We start from the raw sequence: 23,851 nt of genomic DNA, 5'->3' as shown, positions 1-23,851 counted from the left end.
AGCTAATGTAAATTCTTTACATAGATGTTGATATAGGCTTATCTTTGCCAGTCTTAAGACATGCTACAATGATTTCATGTTGACTATCATAATTATTTTTATTAATTTATTCAAAAAGGCATGTAATCCAAGTTTTAAAAGATTCAGACAAACCAACCCTTGTTCCACTTCTAATAATTTGGGAAAGTGAGACATATAATACTGATCTGAATCTGAATATAATAACAAAAATAGCTTTATTATGTCATTAGACATTAAAGCAATCTCTAAGCTATTAAAATCTATTATATCCATGTCAGTGTGACACAACATATCACCCACTTTGAATAATTTTATTGATCCACAGCTGCATTATGTGTGCCTGTCTGCACGTATAGCTCTCCGTAAAGCCTGCAACCACTTGACCTTGTCCAGCTCTCTGTCTGTGGAACAGATCCACTGCCGCTTTGGGCTTTCCAGGCGGAAGGCATTCTGCACATCTGTGGGAGGAAAATATAAAATTTAAAAATTGAAGTTCATGAAACATGAAAATTGGTTTTGCATAAACAGCTTTTGTACAAAGCTATATACTAAATACTACTACTACTACTATATACTAAATACTACTACTACTACTACTACTACTACTACTACTAAATACTAAAATAATTTTTGAATATTATAGTACTGGTTTATATATATTTTTTAAAAATGACAGAATTATCTAAAACACATCAAACTAAACAGAAAGATAAACACAGGGACACGTTTGTATTGTGAAGGCTGTACTCACACTTTGTGTTGGTGATCTCAGAGACAGTAAGGCTATGAAGGGCTACAGAGGCCAGGAACACATATGAGGTGTTCACAGCCAAACTGAACGGCACATGCCACTCCTTCCTCTCACTCAGCACCAGTGCATCATTAAACAGGAACAGGCCCAGCTCACTCAAACACTCATACATCCTGACAGATACAGTTCACACCAGTGACTTGCACGGTTTTTGATTTTGCATCTTTACTGACTTTTTCTCTTTTATATAGTATTGATGACAATACAAGTCATTTTGCTTGTAGGTATACTTATGGTGAAAAGACTATCTCAAAAACACCACCTGCTGTCTTGACGCATTAGTGTCTTGAAGTTACCTTATCTGTACATTGAAGTTGGCAGTAGTACCTGAAGGATGGAGCAATGTCTTCATTAAGGCAGCTCAGTAATGTCACATCCTGTGTTGTGATCAGGTATCGGCCTCCTTCTTGTAAATTCTATCACAATACATACATCAGCATCTTATATAGTTTTATTGCAGCATATTTGCTTCAGTATCAAGATCTTTAGTTAATTGTCCTGGTTTTTTTTTGTTGTTGTTGTTGATCGTGTGGTTTGAATTACAGAACATTTCGAATGCATTTGATTTTGAATGGCCCAGCAGTACCTGATATCCTTCATGAATAATTGGGACAGTGAGACTCACCGGACAGCCCTGGATGCTTCTCTGTACTTCCACCAACTTCAGGTCCTGTTTAAAATCTCCTTTCAACTGACAGGAGAACAGCAAAAGTCTTTTTTTTATCTAGTAGAAAGGTTTTTCAGACTATAATCCAATATACATACCCCTCAGTATTGATATACTATAAGATTCCTATAACTTGGGATAATAATTTATCCCTCCTTCTGCTCATACTATAAGATTCCTATAATTTAGGATTATCCCAAGTTATAGGAATCTTATAGTATATCAATACTGAGGGGTATGTATGTGCTGCCATAACATGCACAACTCTACTTTTGAAACAAGTTTTAAAAAATTATGATTCAAATCTTAATTCCAAGTAATCAAAGTAAATTATTTAATTTAGGCTTGCTACTGGCCATATGCTGCACATTATTCATTATTTATTAAAAAAAAACTTTTCAAAATGTCCAAAATATAGATTATCTAAAAATATGTACAAAAATGATATTTGCAGTCTTACATGGTATCTGCAAGCAACAGAGATTGTGAGTAATCTGGTATTTTGTTCATAATCTTGAAATCGATTAAAGTCATTAAGATCATTATTAGTCATTAGTCATTAATAGGCATTAAGGTCATTATGGTAATTAATAGCAACAGTCATTAAGATCATTAAGTTCATCAATATTCACTGAGATAATTAATAGTCTTTAAGATCACAAAGGTCATTAACAGTCATTAAGGTCATTAAGGTTATTAATAGCCATTAATGAATAGACATCAAGGTCATTAATAGCCATTAAGATCGTTAAGGTCTTTAATAGTTATATGCAGCTGCACAGAGCTTGATAAAACGATGCAGCTAGTGTACAATTGTCACCTTATTGATGAAGCCCCTGTAGTTCAGCAGTGTGTTGAGGGCAGACGATAAGTGAGTGTGATCAGGGTGTTCAGGTGGTGTGTAAAGCATTAAAGCCTGAAGCAAAGTCACATACTCCTCCACTCGTGAGAACGGACAAAGAAACAACTCCTGAAGACTGAATACAAAAAAAGTCAGTGGTTGAGGTCTCTTGTTTAAAAGATGACCTAATTACACACATTTGAGCATTACCTTAACATCCTAGTAGTGAGAGTCCTGTTGTATCTTTTTAAAAAGGCCCGGAACACAGGAAGCATCTCTCGGCACTATAAGCAAGCAAAACAGCAATGCTTTTGATGAGTATCCAGTTTGATTTTATTTATATTCTTAGACGTTTGGAAGATCTCTGCTAAGGGGAATAACACCTATTTGAGGGTCACACAGCCCTCGTGTACCTTGTCTATGGTCCTGAGAGCGTTGGGGTAGTTGTTGAAAAAATTAGTGTAGGCTGGCAGCTTGGTGCAGAACCTCACAAACACATCACCCACACACTGCAGAGGACTCCATTCTTCCAGTCTCTCTGTAAGGTCCTGCAGGAAAACTCTACAAAAGCATCACAGATATTGCAGCTTTCTCAGTTAAAGGCTGCAGGAAAAACAAAGCCCTGATGACAAGACATAATTTCTGACTTTGATGTCTCTTATTTGTTTACTGAGAAAGATAAATTAAATGTATCTAGCCTTACTCTATTTTGTTTGCTGGTCTCAAGCACTGTTGTAGGCATCTCAGTTTAGTGACAGCTGAGATCCTTTCAACATTTAACATACTTTGCTAAATTTTAATTAATAACATTCTACTGTACTGCTAACATGCCACATTATCTACACTGAGATGCATGCCACATTATCTACACTGAGAATGTTCTTAATATTTACTATAAATTATAGAATTTAGTCTTAAATAGCATCATACCTTATGAACATCCATAGCGCAAACATTGTCACTTCAGATGGACTACATCAGGCTCTATAAACATCCTTACTGCTGTTATAAGTCATGAAATTGTCATTTTAGATCAAATATATTTAATTGTGCTTTTGTGTTTATAGTATATTATCCTTTAGCTCAGCTGTTAGAGTTGTGGGTCACAAACACTGTTACACTGATAAATATATGTAAGTTGCTCTGGAAAAGATATAAATATAAATATGTTTTGCTGTTAAAATATTTTTACTTGTTGGTCTCCAAGATGTCCAGCAGAGGGCTAAAGAGAAGAACAAGATTGGCAGAGCTGATAATGGCTCTGTTTGAGTCCAGAGCTGCTCTGAGTGGAGTGTAATACACTGTGTGGACAGCCTGCAGGAGGCGCACATGAGCCTTCTCACTCCTCAGCAATTCTTTGCAGATGGAACTGCGCCAGTCTGCATCACACAGACCCTAAATAAAAGAGAAATCTAGTTTGGTGGTACAGCAGGTATATCAGGTATATACCATCAAAATAAGTACTATTGAAACAGATACCACAGTCTTTCTCTTGCTCTTTTGCACACACACACACACACACACACACACACACACTGAACATACACAAACACACGTACACATACACCTGGCCTCTTCTACATGTGTACTGACCTCTGGGATAGAACTTTGGAACCTGTAAGATGCATTTACAGGCACCAGGTCAGATTTTTTCATGCAGTCCTCAGCACATTTCTTCAGTAGGATGTTTCCCAAGAACTCCAGTGGATTATCCTACAGTAAAATACAGAAAATAACCAGTCAGTCTGATAAAAGTCTGATAAATACACTGACATATCCAAAAATGGCATTAGATTAGTTGATTAGGATAACTTACGGGTATTTCTTGTATAACTTCCACAAGACCCTCTGTTAGCACTTGTATAACTTCTGATTTGATAGTGATAACCGGTAAGTTTATGTGATCCCAAAGAAACACACCTGCCAGACCAAAAAAGTGTTATCCTATATTCTAAACTACATTCCTAACAAATGTTAATCTATTGTGCATTAAAAATAACTTTAAAATACTTGTTTTAAAAAAGTATTGTTTTTAAAAAGATACTAGTTTACAAATAGGATACAGCCCTGTTTATATGGTCATTTCTGTTCTGTGTATTTATTTGTAGTCAAACCCTTACGTAGTTAATCACGCTTACCCAGCATGTGTAGTCATACTCTCATAGTTAATCACGCTTACCCAGCATGTCTAGTCATACTCTCATAGTTAATCACGCTTACCCAGCATGTGTAGTCATACTCTCATAGTTAATCACGCTTACCCAGCATGCGTCCCCTGGTCTCCTGGCTCAGCAAAGGAAGCTGAGATGCAAGCTGGCTCCTCAGGGTCCCCAGGATCTGCTCCATCCATTCTGCCTGCCTGCACCAGCTCAGCAAAGGCCCTTCTCCCAGGTACAGCAGTGGGGGATATTCTCCCTGGCCTGACCACTCACTCAAGACTCACCCACATAAAAAAGAAAATGTTTTCACTTTTAAAAATGTTCTTTTATGAATGTTTATGTGAACAAATGCAGTCATAACACAGGCTGCAATTGTTCAACCTAGCATGAGTTGTTTAAATAGGTACTTATGAATGTCTATTTATTTATTCAAAGAAGAGATTTCTCACAAACATGTTTCTGATTTAAAATAATTTAGCACTTAGTACATTATTCAGCTGTGTCTGTCTCATAAGTCATGTTCTACTCACTCACAGTGGACCACTCACCCATTTAAATCATAGAGCTAATAAAAAATATTTTGGGATGTTATATTGAAACAGAATCCTTTATGTGTATCAGTTAAATTGGCTGAAACGCACTGTGTTTGTAGGAGCCAGTGCAGATTCCTGTGGGTGCTCTGACATTTAATCCACTCAAAGTGGAAAATTTGCTCAGGAGCTCCTGCCCTGCAGCTGGGACGACACACATTCAAGTACTATTCTGCAATATTAACTCATTAAAGACACAACAGTATTAACTCAGGTAGCTGTTCACCACCATTACTGGGAATCCAAATCACTGCCTCTGTACCAATTATTTTTCCTTGCTCTAATTCAATACTTAAATGTCACAATACATACATCAGTGATCAGTGATTACTGTTGGTACAACACAATCTGAAAGTTGTAGACTGACCAGAAGCAGCCAAAGGAAGAAAGAAGTCCAGACTTCCTGCTTGTGAGGCAGGCACCACCCAGCCACACATCTCTTCCCAAAATGCCCTCACACGTGGCTTCAGCACAGACCTCTCACCAATGCTCAGGCCTGTGATCAAGCAAAGTAATTTCGTTTCAGTGGAACAAGAAATATGGCTTTAAAAATTGTTTGATTATAAATAATAACATACATCTTTTAATATAGCATCAAATTACTGCATTATTAACTTATGATTCAGCACTAAACATCAGGTTAACTGGTCACCCTCTTTAAGGTGGATCTCTTCAGTACTGGGAATTTGGTCACCTTCTATAAGGTGGATCTCCTCGGTACTGGGCATTTGGTCACTCTCTATAAGGTTGATCTCCTTAATACTGTGCATATGGTCAATCTCTATAAGGTGGATATCCTCACTACTGGGGCATATGTCACTCTCTATAAGGTGGATCTCCTCAGTACTGGGAATAAGGTCACCCTCTATAAGGTGGCTCTCCTCAGTACTGGGAATAAGGTCACCCTCTATAAGGTGGCTCTCCTCAGTACTGGGAATAAGGTCACCCTCTATAAGGTGGATCTCCTCAGTACTGGGAATAAGGTCACCCTCTATAAGGTGGCTCTCAGTACTGGGAATGAGGTCACCCTCTATAAGGTGGATCTCCTCAGTACTGGGAATAAGGTCACCCTCTATAAGGTGGCTCTCCTCAGTACTGGGAATGAGGTCACCCTCTATAAGGTAGATCTCCTCAGTACTGGGAATAAGGTCACCCTCTATAAGGTGGATCTCCTCAGTACTGGGAATAAGGTCACCCTCTATAAGGTGGATCTCCTCAATACTATACCCTCTATAAAGTAGATCTCCTCAGTACTTCCATCAGCCATTATGCCAACACTCTGGATTGGCCTGCCCTGGACAGCACTCTGAACCAGAGAGAGAAGAGCCTCCAAGGTCATTCCGCTGTAGTCAAACAACAGAGGTACCACACAGGCCCGAGTGCCACACAGCACCAGCTAGGAGAAAATAAGAGAATGTTACTCTGAAGTTTGAAGATACTTAAAAAGTCAGACTTTATGGACTTTTTTTTTTTTACCTCATATGCAGGAAGTCTAGAAGACACAAGTAACAAGCGAACTGAGGATTGAGTGTGGCACTTGACTGTTAATTTTGAGTGAAAACTGCAAGAAAATACACTTATATTCAGCCTGTTACAAAATATCTTTTTGGGCATTAATTTACAGATATTTAAGTGTTTTTGGTGGAAGGTACATTTTAGACAGCTGTGCAATTTTTTTCCGAATGCTTAAAATTATATTTTTTGGTAGAGAAATCCAGTCCTACATCAGTAATAACAAGACACCTACCTCAAATGGACACCTGTAGGAGTTGAAAATGTAACTAACCTTATTGGTAACCTTTCCACTGAGCTGGAAGCCATTGTATTCTGACAGGTTGAATTTAGAGTGGAATTCAGTTCAGCTCTGTGCATGTTACTGCTGGGCAAAGTGTCATGTCGACATTTATCCTAAACATACACACAGCAGCAGCTATATTCACTAGCATTGATCTGGTCACTGTGTGTACATACATTGGGAAAACCATACATTAAACAGTGTGACCCCATAAATACATTGACCCAAATTAGCTCTATCACTATTGTAATATTTACTCTGTATTGTGTATTTGCTGATGTCCGATCTGACAGGCTCACCCCAAGTTGGACCAGAGCAGTGGTCAGACTCCAAGGCTGCATGCTGGACTTCTGTTTGATACTGCTAGTATACGTTCCTCCTGATAAGGAGTTAGTTAGCCATGCAGTCCTGGTCTTCAGAGCTGTCCCTGTTGAATGTTGAAATCCCCTACAGGATTATTTTAAGGGCCACTCAAACATTTTCTTACTGAATTTTCTTACTGTATTTAATGTACTGAAATACATGTAAATATAATATGGGTAAATCACTGTAAGCAAAACCTTGAGCTCACCTTTATGTTGTGCTAGCTTCTTGCGGATTGTGTTTCTAATCATATGTTCTGTGCGTCTCTCTTCCTGCTCCTCTGGCTCAGTCAAAGCCTCATTCATAGTACCATAAATGCCTGCTGCTTCCCGTGGAGACAGAAAATCCAGGCTAGCAGCACAGGCTATGTAATGTTTCTTCCAGGCCCCAAACTCATTGTTTGCTGGGCTATGTGGAAGGAACCAGCCTCGTCGAACACACTTTAGAGACCACAAGCAATCCTGAAGATGCATTCAGTGAGAGAAACTTGCTGTGATTTATGCCTATTATTATTACTTAGTAGGGAATTACTCATAGCTGTATAATTTAGCACTTATATCGCAGATGATTTTTATTCAAGTGCAGGACAAGTGCTGTGTCCCTGTTCACCTGCTCTGATAGGAACCTCCAGTACCAGGAGACCTGGGCTGCAGCACACAGATCCATCGGACTCAGGAAGGACAGGATGTACAGAGAGAGGAAGCGTGGCAGTACAGTGGTAAAGTCCACCCGGGAGACAGGGACTGTTTCCATAAAATAGGCACTGATGAATCTAAAGGTTTAAAGTTGGTATGATTTTTTTCTGGCCTTATCATCATTAGAGACAAATTATATAGAGATTAAGTTGACTGATTTACTTGATTTGTGACTTGGAGCATCTTCTTAAAACCAGATGAAGAAAGTGTTTGCGTTGCTGGTCCGTCCATAGGTCGAACCAGTGGAGAATAAGAGTTGTTCTATCCTGAAAAAGCTGTACACTTTCTGGTCATTTTCTTAATTTTAGCATCTGTAATAGTCTTTAAACATCCAAATATTCACCACTTACCTGCTGGTTGGACGCTTTGTTTGTTACAGGTGTCCAGGCACTAAACCGGGTAGCCGCGGTTTTAGAGCAGGATTCATCGGGTCGGTACTCGTTTGCGTTAAATTGCAATTGCGTAGCTATGTACTGACTCGGACAATTCTTTGACTTAAGAGTGCTGGATTCGCCGGACGTCATTTTGTCAATCAAGTTTCCACTTAGGCGTACTTATTTTTTCCTAACAAAAATCAAGTGATTTCTTTCCACAAATGGTTTAAAAATTATATTACGATTTTACCTAAAATGTTTAATGAAGGTAGGTTTACGGCAAACATCGATTTCGGAACTTATTGTCATTTAGCGTTATAGGGCAGTGGCGCACACTACAAACGTTTCCTTGGAAACAAAACAACAAAACGCAAAACAGGAATTCCTTAGTTCTGATTCAAAGCTGCAAACCGCGAACACAGAATTTATCTCGGTAAAGAAACAACGGTATTAACTTTTACTCGGTTTGCAATGCTGTTTGGCACCATTACTGCGAATCTAAACCATTGCCTCCCCCTGTACTAATTATTTTTCCTTCCTCTAGATTTCAACTCTTAAAAGGTCAGTAAAAACAAAATGCAGCACTAGAGAGCACCGTAAAACACTTGTTTGGTACACGTGATAAAGTTTCAATGTTCTGGCACAAGCAGTTAATCTTTATTGATGAAATTCTTAAATCAAGCCACAAACATTCAACCAGTTATATCTGAATCGAAAATAATTTACTCAAAAAAATAAAACAAGTACATCTGTAATATACACAGACTATATAAAATAATATTTATGTAAAAGTTACTTTCCTCTGCATACTGTCAAAGGTAACAATAAGGCAAATATTTGTGGGGTACAAAGTTCAGGAAATAATGTGTAAAACAAAAACAAAAAAAAATCCCTGCTCCCTATAAACTTGGTGCCTTGCTATTACATCTTAAAATACAATGGTCAATTAGAGGGAAAAAAAAAATAAATAAATCAGGCTTATAAATGACAGAAATTCTACACCACCACCCCCCTCCCCCCACTGCTAGTACAATAAAGTGAATTTGTGGTACCATTTCCAATGTTTATGTATTGCACACCTCAAAGGCAACTTTTAATAGATTAAATATACTATTTAGATCTAGCATTATATTTCAATATATACAAATGCACATTACTTCATTACCTCAAATCTAGTGATGAGTAAGAAGGACATTGTTATAACTGCTCGGGTTTATTCTTGGATATGCTAATAAAGACTAAATTGTGCAAGTGGGCCAATCCTATAGGTCTACAATTTCACAGTGCTACTGATGTTTAACAGTAATGCCATGTGACATGCTCTCTCTCTCTCTGTGATGTACATTCTCACTCACAGCTTTCTCTGTGACGTACGTACGTATACACACACACACACACACACACACACACACACACACACACACACACACACACACACACACACAGCTTTGTAGTGGGCAGATCACTATCTGAACTCCAGCACTTCACATGGTGGATGTTCTGGAGGCATCTTGGCTATCAGCAAGGTTCAGCTTTTGTCTTGACAGTCATTGTTAAGAATAAAAAAAAAGGGCAGTAAGCATTTTTTAAAAGGACATCACTGAAAGAGCACTTAAAAACATACAGAACATTCAGGAATACAAAAGTAACTTAACAACTAACTTATTTTTAGCAATGCAATTTTAATGCATCCTTTAAAATATTTTATTTAACTTTTCTGCTTAATTCAAATCTTTATTTTTCTTTTATTTGTAAAGAACCTTGAATTGTCTTGTGTATGAAATGTGCTTTTAAAACGAGGTTTGAATTGGGTTTGATCCCAAATCCAGCACTCTGAGACTGTACACTACGTGGAAGGAGGGCGGCCAAGGTTTAGTGAGCATCAGGGCCACTATTCAGGATGAAAACTCAGATCCAGGGGTATGCCAAGAAAATGGCCCCAAGTGACAAAGGGCTTAAGTGACAGACAGCAGACACCCAAGGAGGATGGAAATGAGGAGGAACAGGGTAAATCATGGGAGGAAAAAACCCTGCACAATATATACCAGTGGCAAATAGTGGACGTGGATGATAGAGAAATTCTAACAATGGCTGGAAAAGGCTGTACTGTAAGACAGCACAGAGACATTAATCATGGCAGCACAGGAACAAGCTCTGAATGCAAGATCAACAGATGCTGGGATCTACCACACCAGGCAGGACCTCAGATACAGGATGTGCAAAGGTGCCCCTGAGACAATCCAGCACATAATAGCAGGATGCAAAATACTAGCAAGCAGAGAGTACATGGAACACCATAACCAAGGGGCAGGCATTGTATACAGAAACATCTGTGCCAAGTACAGGCTAGAAGCTCCGAGGTCAAAGTGGGATACACCCCCAAAGGTGAAGAATGACCAAGCTAAGATCCTTTGGGACTTCCAGATACAGACTGACAAAATGGTAATGGCTAACCAAACAGACATAGTAGTGATGGACAAACAGCAAAAGAGGGCTGTAGTGATATATATAGCAATCCAAAGTGATAGCAACAACAGGGCCAAGGAATAGGAAAAGCTAAAAAAATGCCAAGGCTAGGAGAAGAGCTAGAAAAGATGTGAAATTTGAAAGCAGCAGTGGTTCCCGTGGTAATCGGAGCACTATGGGCCCCCTAAACTGGGAGAATGGCTCCAACAGATCCCAGGAACAGCATATGAGATCTCAATCCAAAATAGTGCATTCCTGGGAACAGCCAAGATTCTACTCAGGACTCTCCTGGTAGAGGACCTGAGCTTGAAGGAAAAAGAGAAAAATACAAAAAAAAACCACTTGCCCTACATATACACAATGACATACATATACTCAATGATATCCTGCATCCAGTTTATAATTCATATTTGTGTGTCTCTGGGTTGTCTTTCAGCAGGATGACACCTCCAAAATGAGTCCAGAAATGAAAGCTTTATACCCATAGTTATACCTGCATTTGTCAACTTCAACTATTTTAAGCACAATCTCTTCTCTCACACTCAAACCTCATTCTCTTCTATTTTGAGGGGTGCATTTACAAAAACAAAACAAAACAACATTTTGCATATAATTCAGGTAATAAAGATTTGTCTTAAGTCTTCTTAAATGCAGACTAAATTTTGTGCAAGGATACATTGAAGAACTCAACTCTTCCAGCTGGGGAAAAACATGAGAAATTATAAAAGATCAAACACACTGGATTTGTACAAGCGCACAACATTTCATCCACACAACACTTACATTCAATAGAAGTTTGTCCATGTTGGTGTCACAAGCAAGCTTGCGCTGGTTCTCTGGCATTTCATCTACTTCTCCATAGAGATCAAAGTGCAATCGAGCCAGCTTCTCCTGCATCTCTCGCACATGCTCCATTTGGTCAATGGAGCACTCATTACCTGGGATACAAAAAGGAAGAACCACTGACCTGGTAATAAAGGAAAAACATGCCCATGCCAAATATTTTCAGAACCATGCCGATGCCCTTATGTAAAATATAATCTATGACAAAATCTACATTTGTAGGTAGCCAGCCAAGAACATAATCCCAGCTCTGTCCTAGTCGGCATATGCAAATTTGCATCACTACAATGATGAGCAATGCAGATACACGAGAATAATACGACTGAACAAAACAATTGGATCTGTTTACTTGCAATGTAAAAAAGCCTCAAGATGAAAAGACCCTACCAGGATAGTTATGGGAAAAGTTTCAGCTCACCAAAAGCCTGAAGTTTTCCAGAGTGGAAGTCATTGAGAAGGCCAAGCAGACCTTTCTCCATCTCCTGCACATCCGACACATCTGTGAGGAAGGAGTGCTGGATAGGCGCAGACTGGTTAGTCTTACTTGACTTACCCTGGGGCTTTGGCTTATCCTTCACGCCTCTATAAGACAATTAAAACAACAAGGGAATAATCCAGGTTATGTCTCTTAAAGATGTTAAATTATTTTGTACATTTCCCCTTTTCTCCCAGACATAGCCTGTCCAGCCTGCTCCTTGAAGGTCTCAATAATAAATAAAATAATAAAAATAAAAAAAATAAAAAAAAAGCTATCTGCATTCAGCTCGGCCTTGGGTTCATGCAGGCCTAGATGGGAACCAACTTTCCCACTGGCTGGAAAATTTGATGACTGAACACATTATCAAAACTCCTTTTACCTTGTGTTCTTGACTCATGCCCCACCTGCGATATCGTGACTTCTGATTTGAGCAAGTGCCCATCCCGGTCAATCCGAATGTCCTGCTGCTGCTGCTGGTGGTGACATTTTTTCGAGTGACGACAGCAGCACCCTGGTTACTCGACGGTCTTGTATTTTTTCGTTTAATCTTCCTCTCCTCCATTGTAACAAAAAAAAATCTCGTTCCTAACTCTACAACAAAAGCAGAATAACAGGCAGAATTCACTTATGTAGCTACAGAACTAGATAAAGATACAGATCGTTGCTAAGTTAGTTTTATACATAAATAGTTTACCTTTGTAACGGTTAATCGACGCTGACAATTTCGTCTTATTTAGCTAATAATTCGTGATTGTTGCAGGATCTGAAGTGGCACGCATCTTGAGGACCTGAACCCAGGGAAAACATATTAGCCACAATTCAAATATTTCCTAATGCTAAAATACCAGTTGTGCTGATAATAGCTAATTGACTGAATGCTACGTAGTTAGCTAGCTGGCTAATTTATATTAAGATAACTAACTACTCTAATATTGCAACTGTCGTGTGTAGTCAATCGTCAGCTAGCTAAAATACCTAGCTAGTTAGCAAACAGTTCATACCATCAATAGAGACATGTTCATATTTACCTGTTAAACTTTAGCGAAGTTTAACAGGGTCTTCTGTTAAACGAAGGGCCTATCGTGTGTGAACATTGCTGGTAAGTATGAAATTATCTCATATATTAAGGCCACTGATCAGAAAGTTTACAAACCATAGACTTCCTGCTTTGTCGTGTAAGGTGTCGTCATCACGACATTTTCATAAAGATTTTCACTAAATGAAATTACTCAAATTTATTTGCATTGCACTTTATTATTATTATTATTATTATTATTATTATTATTGAAGTGTACTAAAATTGGCTAGATTACTAATTTGAATAATGGTGTGCTATAGTTTAATTATTATTTTTAAATTATTTTTTTAATAATACTGACCATCAATCTGTACTTTGTTGGTTTAAAAATCACGAAATTTACTTTAAATATGCCATGGGTAAAGAAAAATGTACGCTGTTTTGCCTCATCAAGCGAGACCCTTATATGTTTATGCAGATAACGGTAACACAAAATAATGAATCTGTGTAAGACTTAATTTGTTAAATGTTGGCATTTGTCAAAATTAGTGTTTTGCCATTAATATTTGATAGTGTAATATACACGGTCTGTTGAATTTTTTAACCGTTCCGTCCCGCATCAGTTTAAAAAAAACAAAACAAAACAAAAAAAAAACTGTTGAAATGATTGTTTACGCATGCGCATTTAGTAACACGTGTCACGTGATTAGACACAGCTGACATTTCTCTGAAGGAATTTCGGAAATAGTTCACGGCAGATAGCAAACTTAACTTGGGGACTAAAGGGAAATCTTGTTTGAACATTCCCAAGTAAGTATCCAGAGTCTGTGAACGCCTGTGTAGTACCTCGGACAATCTTCATCTAAAATACGAAATAATGTTTATATTCTGTTGCTTCCCTAAATAAAGAGGAGCTTTGGTTAGATAACTTGGTGGGCTAGCTAGCTAGCTAGCTAGTTGACGAATTCGTTAGCCAACGCTATGTTGCTAGCTAGCATGCACACATAAAAGTTTAACATAAGCTCACCTATCTAGGTTAAGTTCCTGATTTGATTTGACACTGTCAATAAACAACTGTTTTTGTCAGAAAAAAAGAAGACGGCGAACACGATGAGTAATCAGTGAGTATGAAGAGTGGGTACGAGAAAGCAGGGTGATGGGATCCACGTACTGGATAATATGCGATAATATTTGTCGACTAACAAGTCCTTCCGCAGTTTTCGTGGTGTTGGGTGTGGGTTAGCTAAGCTGAGCAGCTACGTCACGCAGTACATTTATTGTATGGTCCTCATTTCATGTCACGTGCTTGTCTGCGTCAGGCACGTAGCTCCTTTTGAAAGGTTACCCTTTGTTTTCGCTTTATTTTTGACATTCCGACGGATGAAATTTCGATAGGATAAAGCATTAAGGAGCTGTTATAGGCATTTGTAAAATCTACTTCATAATGGGTAATTTTACTGGCAGCTACTTTTGACTGTCATGTTACGATAGTTACCTTTTACAGATTTCAAGTTGCTTAATTTGACTGATCTGTATTAACCTTTACATTTAGAGGACATTACACTGTGTTGATGAATCAGTGTTCTTGTGAGAGAATCTTAGACAGTGTGAGTGGAAGAGAAACAAGATGCTGGAAAACCAGTTTATTGAGAAAAACTGGAAATGCATTTCCTTACTTATGAGTCGTCACGTCCAGTGAAATGCCCTACAGGCTAGTGTGCACGAAGGTGGATGTAATAAAGAAATGAGTAAATTGTGATGCATTTTGAGATGGAATGTAGATCAGAGACGATACCACTGAGGCCATCAAAATCCAGAGAGAATTGATGTTGTGTCTAGGCTTCATAAGTGGGTTTTATTGACTTTCCCTCTGAAATGATGTTTACTCAAGCTTTAGCAAAATACTGAGTTGGTGTTCAACAAAAGTATAAATGCAATATTCTCAATTTGTATGTATAAAATACATTTCATCTGTAGGGCATATAAAATGGTAGAGTAACAGAATTTAGCTGAACAACAGGAAAAGTGAAGACTTCCTTTGACTTGAGGTGCATAATACATAATATTTTTTATTTTTATTATTATTATTTTTTATTTATTTATTGTTATTTACATGTATAAATTTAGGCCCTTCCTTGTGCCAAAACAATGGACAATTGATATTTTAATAATTGATTTGACTTTTTCGAGTGTGGTCAATGTGCTCGCACAGCTCATAATAAAAATTTAATCAAGTACACATTTTATCAGTTGCAACACTACTGATGCTTTTTTGTGCAAGGAGTTATCTTAAAGGACAACCATTGTATTCCATTCTTTTGCAGTGTTGTATAGGCCATAATGTTAATGCGAAGATATAAAAATAGTAACTTTATTGATTTGGGACATTTTTAATCTTTTTTCCTCCTGTTTATTCCTATTGTTCTTTGTAAGCCATTTTTCAACCCTGTTGTACGTCACTTTAATTTCACAGTAGTTCCCATTCTGAGATGGCATGGCCCATCACGAGCTAGCTCTGTAACACACATAAAGACAGCTGTGCCAAAAAGAGCTAATTGATTGAGCCCAAAATGAAAATCTAATGAAATTTAAGGCAAGTTGTTTTTACTACAGAAATATTAAAAGCAAGTGAATTCAGTTTTCTGACCCTCAAAATGTCTACTGTAGTCTTAGTCATCCTTTTTTCTTCGGCTCTTTTGGTTTACTTGGGTACGTCTGTTGTACTATAGCTCTGGAAATTCATGATGAAACTGTTACTTGTATTAGTTCAGGTGTTTACTGAGTATTGTAAATCATGGCTTTATTGGTAAGCCTGTGAAATTCGCACTCTCTCTTTCACACTCTGACACCTCAGAAAATTCTCATTACATGCTTTATCAGCCTATTTTGCTGTGTACAGTGAAGGAAATTTGGCTAAATAATACTAATCACAAATGTGTTGAAGTGTTTGGAGTGTATCAGAAAGATTGTTGTCTCCTAGTTTCTTTCCTGTCACATTCCATAGGAGGAATCCCTCCTCACTACCTTTAACCCTAACCTTTTGGCTAATTGTGAAGACCTGGGGACTAATCATAATTTAAAATATAAAATGTTATCTAACACTTGTACTTGGATTATAAAAGAATGTTATGTTCTTTTTTTTTTTTAATTTAAATTGATTTATTTCTCATGTGTATCCAATCAACTTTGATTTCTCTGCTCTGATCCTCAGACCCCAGAGTGTAGAGCTTAGTGCCAGTTCTGACAGCAGCAAGATGGCAGACATGTCGGTGGAAGATATGACAATGAGGGCAAACCAGTTGACTGATGAGGTATGGTTTTCCTCTCTTACTATGTTGTAAAGGATGTTTAGAACTGATCTGTCTGTTTCATGGTCAGCTCTGGATACTTGTTTAGTTTCCTGTGAGAATGCTTACTTACTACCATAGCCTTGTTGTTTCCTTCCTTCCTTCCTTCCTTCCTTCCTGGAGAAAAGAATTCTGTTGATCAGTAGTTGATATTTGGTACTTACATAATCATTACCGGTGTTGAATTATATATCTCACAGTGCGCCTATTCTGAGGTTTTCTAACCTTATCCTTCTGCTTTCCCCTTTCCTGCATTTTTCTCTCTTTCTGTGCCTTTGGAAAGACTGAGATGAGCTTTTTCTGCTGTGAATAAACCATGTCGGGTACTACTAACAGCATGAAAGACCTCAGCCCATGAAGAACGGCTCAGGCAACATGGGGTAAACTAATAATGTAACCACTTCTAATGAAAATTAGCTAGATTTCAACAAAATCCATACCACTTGTTTAGCATCTAACACAGGCACTTTAGTTTTTCAATTCTGTGGTCTTTTTCAATACTGTGGTTTTCCATTACTCTGGGCTTATTTAAAACCAGAATTGAAATGTGATATCTTTTCACCTCCTGTGAAGTAGCAATAGCTACCTGTGCAACTCTGCCAGCCAAGTTTGAGGTTGGATTTTATCCTAAATCTGTCATTCACTTCAAAGTTTGCAAAATGTTCTCTTCCTCTGTTTTTCTATTATTTCCATAGTTGTGGTCATTCAATGGTAACTGTCCTGATAGGGGAAGAGTGATGACACCAGTCATGTCTTGGAGCCACAATATTAAAAACATTTTAAGCTTAGTGATTTTGTAAGCGTTGTTCATGAAATATGTTTGGTTACATATCCGTAACTACTGAGTTATGTTGCAACATGTGTCTGAAAAATGAGGCGCACATCTTTGGCGAACACATCTGTGTCATTCGGCAGTGACCTGAAATGAATTAACTCTTAATTCAATCATTTTAACAGTTAACCAATATTATTGGGGGCCACACACTGAGTGTATGTTTGGTGAAACCAAGCTTTTATTTTTACGTTGTCACTTCCATTATTTATTTAGTGCATAATTAATTAATTGTGTGTGTGTTTCAGCTTTATTAACAACTTGTATAGTGGTAGCGACAGGAGCTACATTGTGGGATGCTGCATAAACAGATCCTACCTACTTAAGCCTTTACTGCCCAACCTTAGTTTCAGTGAAGGTAAAATGAATAGGCTGCTCAGAGTAGGGCTAATTGTTGCATTGCTAGTTTTTAGTTTAACTTTTTTTGCCCCACAAACTAATAAAAATGCACCCATCATGCCTTACAAAATACATAACATTATAAGTCATGTTATCAAAAATATTGATAACCAGTGTAACAGCTCATTGCATAGATCGACAAGGGCACAGTCCAACAAGGGACTATATTTAGTTTCTTCTCTGATTTTGAAGAAGGAACTATACTGTGAAGAAATAACTGTACTCTGGTTTTGAAGGCCTACATGATTGTCACTTTGGTGTGAGTTTAAGCACAGTGAGAAGCTGTAGATGAGTGGTAGTTTTAGTGCCACTTATCAGTAAGGTTGTGCTCTGCATAGTTGTAAGTGATGGGGAAACAGCTATTTTATTAAGGCTAGAGTTTATAAAACTGCATATTTGTCCTTGTATGATGGTTCAGAGGCATATGTTTTTTTTTGTTGTTGTTTTTTACAGTCTCTGGAGAGCACGAGACGAATGCTGCAGCTGGCAGAGGAGGTGAGAACTTTGCGCAGCATAGGTTCATTTGCAACACTAAAATCTGGTGATACAAATTGCACCTAAATTATTCAGATGCCTTGGTCACTGTATCCCTGGATTTTCTCTTTACTCAGTAACTTAAAATTGGATGTAACCAGGGGTCAACATTTCCTATTGCCTGGTGCATGTGTTCATGTTATTTCACATTTTGACCACTAAACATTCAAAACCTCTGGCCCGAGTGTCTGCTTAACTTCTTCAAATGGAGAAAAAAAAGAAAAGCGTCATCAGACCACTTTGCTTTTCACTTCTTCACAAATATACACAATTATAACGAACAAATACTTTCCACTGGGTGGTGTTAGCTAAGTGACAACTTCTATAACTTCTTTTTTTGTAGCCTACTGTGTTGGCTAGATTATTAAAAATATAGCTTTATAGGCTGTGCTGCTGCTGCTGATGATGATGATGATAAATGTATTTTGGTCTCCAAAAAATAAATAAAATTTGAAGGTCGAGTGGAAGAAATAAATTGTGTGGCCCGAGTATGATTTTGAAAAGCATGTGATGTTCTGTTGAATATGTCATTAGTTTTCACAAGAGTCAGAGACCTCAAGCTCAGCCATTACTGGGAGTAACTTGTTCAGGAAACACAATATTCAGGAATGTGGCTGGTGCTTTCAGCGAGCCTAATAAAAAAAACAAACAAACATATGGCCAGTTGATTCAGATAATGACCTCACAAGCTTGGCTAGCTGTCAGTTTTGACACTGGCAATGTTCTTATTAATGTGAGGTATTCAAATAAATATTTCCTTTTTCAAAGGAACGTGATTTATTTATCTATCTATCTATCTATCTATTTTTTTTTATTATTATTTATTTATTTTGGGTGCTGAGGCATGTTAATTGTAAGTACAACATAAATATAAACATATTTTTACCATTTTGGCCACACGCTCTTAAATGTGGCCACAAGACTCGTTGGCTTGGTGGCCCAAGGGCAGTGTAATCAACATGACATGCACACACATGAGTGTAATCATCTACCTATGTTTGAAATCATGAGAGTGAATTGGAAGTAGTCATGTTTTCACAAGTGTCCCACAAATTCCATTTTCAGAGTGAGCAAACGGGGGCCAAAACCATGAACATGCTCAACCAGCAAGGAGGTGAGTGGCTTGTATCTTTTATCAAATCACTTTTCTAAGAACTTTAAATCTTTTAAGCAGATGTGTTGGAGGTGAGTGGCTTGTATCTTTTATCAAATCACTTTTCTAAGAACTTTAAATCTTTTAAGCAGATGTGTTGAGAACTACACTTTTCTGGGTATGCTTGCCTTCTTCATCGTTATCTTTTGCTCAGAGCAACTGCGGGAAGTGGAACGGGGAATGGACCAGATCAATGAGGACATGAAACAGGCAGACAAAAACCTTACTGACCTGTCGAAGTGTTGTGGCTTATGTGTGTGTCCCTGTGATAGGTAAGAACTGGACCTCACATGTGCACTTTTTATACCACACATTACTGGGCTGAAGTGAAGAGAATCTGTTCCAGAAGTAGCCTGTTCTTTCTATGTGGTACTCTTATTGTGTGTGATGTGAAATAAAAGAAAATTTAAAAAAAGTGAATAAAGGATGTCAATTCAAGACGGAAGTAAAATACACAATATAATAAGCATGCACAGCAAAATAAAAATAAAAAAAAACTTTTAAAATCAAAAGTAAATTGATAAAGAATCCTTTCCCTTCCTTTCAGAGTGAGGTCCATTGAGCATGATGGGCGGTATAAGCGGACATGGGGGACTGGAAGTGATAATGCCAGCACAGAGGGAGGAGAGGGGCATGTGGTGTCCAGCCAGCCAGCCAGCAAGCGCAATGGCCAGGCTGGTGCTCCAGTGTCATCCTCTGGTCCCTACATCAAGAGGTGATATAGATGTATAGTGCAAATAGCCCACTTTGTCTGTGTCTCACTTCCTAACATCTGAACCAAGCCATTGAGCGAACTGAATAATTGAAGTATAAAATCTTCTCTTGGAATGTTGTGGTTCTCTGGACTTTCCCTTTGCGCTGTCAGTGCTGTTCACTACAGCCCTAACACTGAAGACAGGTTAAAACAGAAAGACTTGTTTATCCTTTGTTTGCCTTCAGGGAGCAGAAGCGCTTCCCTGACCTCAACAGAGAGAATAACCCATTTTTGGGATGGCTGGCGTTGGTCCAGTACCTCCTGTGGTCTGCAAGTCAGGACGCTGCATTTTATCATCTGTGTAATATTACATGCGTATGCCCCTTGCTCAGTGATGATCACTCTAGAATATTGATTAATGTAGTAGTGATTCTTCTATGGCATCCCTGTCAGATTTGTCAACCATCTCCAGTTCATCCAAAACGCAGTACCTAGAATTCTTACATCTACCAAGTGTCCTTCAGCAATTACACTGACTCTCCCTCATCTCTTGGATAAAGTACAAAATTATTCCTCTAACCTTCAAAGCTCTATATGATCTGATTCCTGTCTGTCTTTTCTGAACTCTCATATCATCCACTCGCACACCAAGATCCTCTAACTGGATTTTTAAAAGCTTCCTGTGAATGTTTCTGACCTTAAATGATCTGCAATTTATAAATACAAACTCTTTAACGTGGCTTTGTAATTTGGCAAGTCAGTTGTACATTTGATAGCTTGAGCAGTGTTAGATATTGTGTGTTATTTTCAGAGTGAATTAAGGGCACATGAAGTCTTGCAGGTGAATCAGGTGGATGGAGGACGCATGTGTAGTTAGAAACCGGCATGGTTGCAGTTAGACAACACTACCTACAGTAACTAGAAATGAGCATGTAACAATATCCCGGGAAGCCTATGCCCTTGGACCCTCTAGTTGTCAGGTTTTCTCCGTCCACACAATGTTCTCACCAACTTTACTGCTTATCTGTTTGCATCACTGACTTTATAGCTCATTCCTGACCTACTGGACTAATATTTTGGCTAATATTCTGTGCAGCAGATTAGCAGGACAGCAGGTCACTAGGGAGGGACATATTGTTCTCAGCACGTGTGTAACATGCTTTTTTTTTTTTTTTTGCTTTATAGGACTTCATACTTTATTGTGTAGTACAAATGATTTAGCCATTGTCTTGCACACCCTGGTTGTTCACTTGTTTGGTTGTTTTGGCTACTCAACTACTCCTCCTGCCATTCAGAAGTAAAGAGCCTGCTGTAAAGCTGCTGAAGTGAGAGAGTCCCAATTGGTGTGCTTCTCTATCATTGGTATCTTAATGCATGCTTTTTTCCTAATGCATCCTTTTTTCCTAGCACTTACACTTGCATAAGAATTTATAGCGCTACATCATGAACTTACTGGGAGAAGTTGCATAACTGTTAAATATTAGTTATTACAGCAAAGTGTAACACAAGCAGAAGTACCTGCATTGTTTTGCAGACTCTCTTATCCAGAGAAGCTTACATATTTATCAGTATGATGGTACATGTGCTCCCTGGGAATCAAACTAGTGACCTTGGAGTTAGTAGCACTATGCTCTGTCAGCTGTACTAGGTGAGCTACAGGAGCTCGGAGGTGGTATTAAGACCTATTCAGACGAGTTTTCATGAGGTTCTCGGGTCATTTAGTCTTTTATAGGTGCTTCTTTGTGATTTTATTACCAGGTACAAATCTCCATTATTTTCGACATTGTCTGCTTATGTTGGAAAAAACTTTTTTTGGCCACTGCTACTATCTGGATTTCGTCTCCTAGCACATGGATCCATCACAGACCATCCCGAATCATTAAATGGTCAAGCATTTAATGTCTGGACGGTATCTTCCACTCCATACACTGCCTCGGAGAGCATTTATCTTGAGAAAAACTAGGATCTACAACTGTGTTTGCATGCACTCACCAATCCAGTAACAGCGGGAAAGCAGATTTTGTCAGTAATGCAGTTAATGCATGTGTACTTCAAGTAATCAAGTAATGGGACTACTCCCCATCTACAGGAGTCTGGTGTTAATCTGATTACTGAGCTGAAATCTACCTCTTTATAGGATTTCAGGAAATCCACTTATGGCTCCTTAAAGATATAAAGTTGAGTTCCTTAAAGATGTTAAACTAATGTACTAGCAGTTTTATTGTAGTTTGCATGCTTTAGTTTCATCACTGAGGAGACATGTAAAATGTTTCATTACATTTATCCCCTGTCAAACTAATCCAGTCTGAATAGGGCTATTGTATCACAGAGGTGACATCATATTTAGTCTAACCAGCTCATCAGGGTTCAACAGATGTATTACTAAATAATAAGACTGAGGTTTATTTTCTCTCAACAGCTACACAGTGTAACTTTTATTTAGTTTTATGTAGTTTTGTTTGTATTTGTTTGTTTGGTCAGGATAACAAATGACGATCGGGAGGTAGAAATGGAGGAGAACTTGGACCAGGTGGGAAGCGTCATCGGGAACTTGAAGAACATGGCTCTGGACATGGGCAATGAGATTGACAAGCAGAACAAGACCATCGACCGCATTAATGAAAAAGTATGACCTTTTCACATGCACTTGACATTTGTTAATACAGCCCTTTGGCATTCCTTTGATCTATTTAAAATTAATTGCATAAAAAAAATCCAAAATTTCCAACATTTTCCCTTTTTTGTGCACAGGCTGATATGAATAAAGTTCGTATTGATGAAGCCAACCAGAGAGCCAACAAGCTTCTGTAGAGAGTTAACTTCTACAGATATGGATGAGCAGTTTCTCTCTCTCTCTCTCTCTCTCTCTCTCTCTCTCTCTCTCTCTCTCTCTCTCTCTCTTCTGAAGATTAAACAATTCCACCTTCAGAAATACTGTGTGCCAGCTGTGCCTTTTTCTTAGTTTAGATGCTATTTTGTAAATAGAACACACACACACCTCTTGTACAATCAGGACTTTGCCTCTATATGTGAAATATGAATGAGATACATAACGTAGTTTAGTTGTGTGAGAAGCTCTTGTTACTGTTGTCTTGTCTGTGCATATTGTACACATAGAGATGTGATTTTTAACAGGCTCTCTCCACCTGGGTTCATGGCTGGTTGTTCCCTTACTCTTCTTTTTCCATAAAGGAACCAATGGCATCTCCACATGTCTGTGGGTGTTGACCCTGATAGCCTGTTAAAAGTCTATTCTAACCCCCTCTAAGAAAGTTTATAATAGGTCTTTTTTTTTTTTTTTTCAAAATATCTTCCTACATCTGTTGACTGTATTCATATTTATAAAAGGGTAAGGAACCATGTCTTGTGAAGAAGATTTCCATAATTATATATTAATAGTGTATTGTTCTCTCCCCCATTGCAATCAGTTTGCATTATAAAAATGAGCTATGTTGATTAGTAAAAGTTTTGTATGATGTGAACAAAATGTTTGCTTATGTAATATAAAATATGGAGAATTCTTGGTTATTCTCATGTAAAATGAATAGTTCATAATAGTAGGTGTAGAACTATAAAATGTCCATTTTGTTTCTAATAAAGCCAATATAATTACTTTAAATTGAGATGATGTGCCTTCTTTTACTTTTAATTGGGACCATGTGAGTCCTGACTGTCTAAACTTTGACTTGTACTGCATTCACAGGAAGCTTTAAGTGAATTATTGTTAAACTTGGGTACAAGAAATTGCATTACAATCAGATGTAGAAAAGA

The 23,851-nt window shown here is 38.0% G+C and overlaps 3 protein-coding genes across 13 annotated transcripts; 1 reads left to right on the top strand and 2 right to left on the bottom strand.

Moving 5' to 3' along the window:
* Nucleotides 1–92: 92 nt before the first annotated feature.
* Nucleotides 93–8,823, bottom strand: ect2l (epithelial cell transforming 2 like). 3 transcript variants are annotated; one of them, XM_081721415.1, is made up of 21 exons: nucleotides 8,293–8,816; nucleotides 8,105–8,208; nucleotides 7,857–8,019; nucleotides 7,456–7,708; nucleotides 7,184–7,311; nucleotides 6,876–6,997; nucleotides 6,566–6,650; nucleotides 6,317–6,485; nucleotides 5,457–5,585; nucleotides 5,141–5,233; nucleotides 4,602–4,778; nucleotides 4,157–4,260; nucleotides 3,934–4,053; nucleotides 3,533–3,735; nucleotides 2,754–2,901; nucleotides 2,551–2,624; nucleotides 2,320–2,476; nucleotides 1,458–1,523; nucleotides 1,160–1,248; nucleotides 773–945; nucleotides 93–479 (listed from the first exon to the last, which is right to left on the bottom strand). In XM_081721415.1, exons 1-21 carry the CDS (start codon nucleotides 8,464–8,466, stop codon nucleotides 352–354), a joined length of 2,859 nt encoding a protein of 952 aa, XP_081577541.1. In that variant the 5' UTR covers nucleotides 8,467–8,816; the 3' UTR covers nucleotides 93–351. The 3 variants fall into 3 exon arrangements, with proteins under 3 accessions (XP_081577541.1, XP_035388386.2, XP_035388387.2); XM_035532493.2 differs by having other exon boundaries at nucleotides 8,105–8,217; nucleotides 8,293–8,815; XM_035532494.2 differs by lacking the exon at nucleotides 93–479 and having other exon boundaries at nucleotides 803–945; nucleotides 1,129–1,248; nucleotides 8,105–8,217; nucleotides 8,293–8,823.
* Nucleotides 8,824–9,704: 881 nt separating this feature from the next.
* ccdc28a (coiled-coil domain containing 28A) lies at nucleotides 9,705–13,555 on the bottom strand. Of its 5 annotated transcripts, XM_027020127.3 has the most exons (7): nucleotides 13,132–13,269; nucleotides 12,798–12,891; nucleotides 12,508–12,694; nucleotides 12,044–12,207; nucleotides 11,566–11,720; nucleotides 11,459–11,481; nucleotides 9,705–9,855 (listed from the first exon to the last, which is right to left on the bottom strand). In XM_027020127.3, the coding sequence occupies exons 3-7, from the start codon at nucleotides 12,663–12,665 to the stop codon at nucleotides 9,801–9,803; spliced, it is 555 nt and encodes a 184-aa protein (XP_026875928.3). In that variant the 5' UTR covers nucleotides 12,666–12,694; nucleotides 12,798–12,891; nucleotides 13,132–13,269; the 3' UTR covers nucleotides 9,705–9,800. The 5 variants fall into 5 exon arrangements, with proteins under 5 accessions (XP_026875928.3, XP_081577549.1, XP_081577546.1 ...); XM_081721423.1 differs by having other exon boundaries at nucleotides 9,705–11,481; nucleotides 13,257–13,555; XM_081721420.1 differs by having other exon boundaries at nucleotides 9,705–11,481.
* Nucleotides 13,183–23,699, top strand: LOC113583675 (synaptosomal-associated protein 23-like). 5 transcript variants are annotated; one of them, XM_081721416.1, is made up of 9 exons: nucleotides 13,643–13,931; nucleotides 14,209–14,242; nucleotides 16,333–16,432; nucleotides 18,153–18,194; nucleotides 19,299–19,347; nucleotides 19,541–19,658; nucleotides 19,934–20,101; nucleotides 22,562–22,706; nucleotides 22,832–23,699. In XM_081721416.1, exons 2-9 carry the CDS (start codon nucleotides 14,232–14,234, stop codon nucleotides 22,889–22,891), a joined length of 693 nt encoding a protein of 230 aa, XP_081577542.1. In that variant the 5' UTR covers nucleotides 13,643–13,931; nucleotides 14,209–14,231; the 3' UTR covers nucleotides 22,892–23,699. The 5 variants fall into 5 exon arrangements, with proteins under 5 accessions (XP_081577544.1, XP_081577542.1, XP_035388900.1 ...); XM_081721419.1 differs by lacking the exon at nucleotides 14,209–14,242 and adding an exon at nucleotides 16,752–16,848 and having other exon boundaries at nucleotides 13,828–13,931; XM_081721418.1 differs by lacking the exons at nucleotides 13,643–13,931; nucleotides 14,209–14,242 and adding an exon at nucleotides 13,183–13,202.
* Nucleotides 23,700–23,851: the final 152 nt, after the last annotated feature.

The sequence above is a fragment of the Electrophorus electricus genome, chromosome 10, assembly GCF_041902795.1.
Source record: "Electrophorus electricus isolate QZ-2024a chromosome 10, ASM4190279v1, whole genome shotgun sequence".
Classification (NCBI taxonomy): Eukaryota; Metazoa; Chordata; class Actinopteri; order Gymnotiformes; family Gymnotidae; genus Electrophorus; species Electrophorus electricus.
Note: the sequence above shows the minus strand (reverse complement) of the source record. Positions and strands in the feature narration are given on the sequence as shown.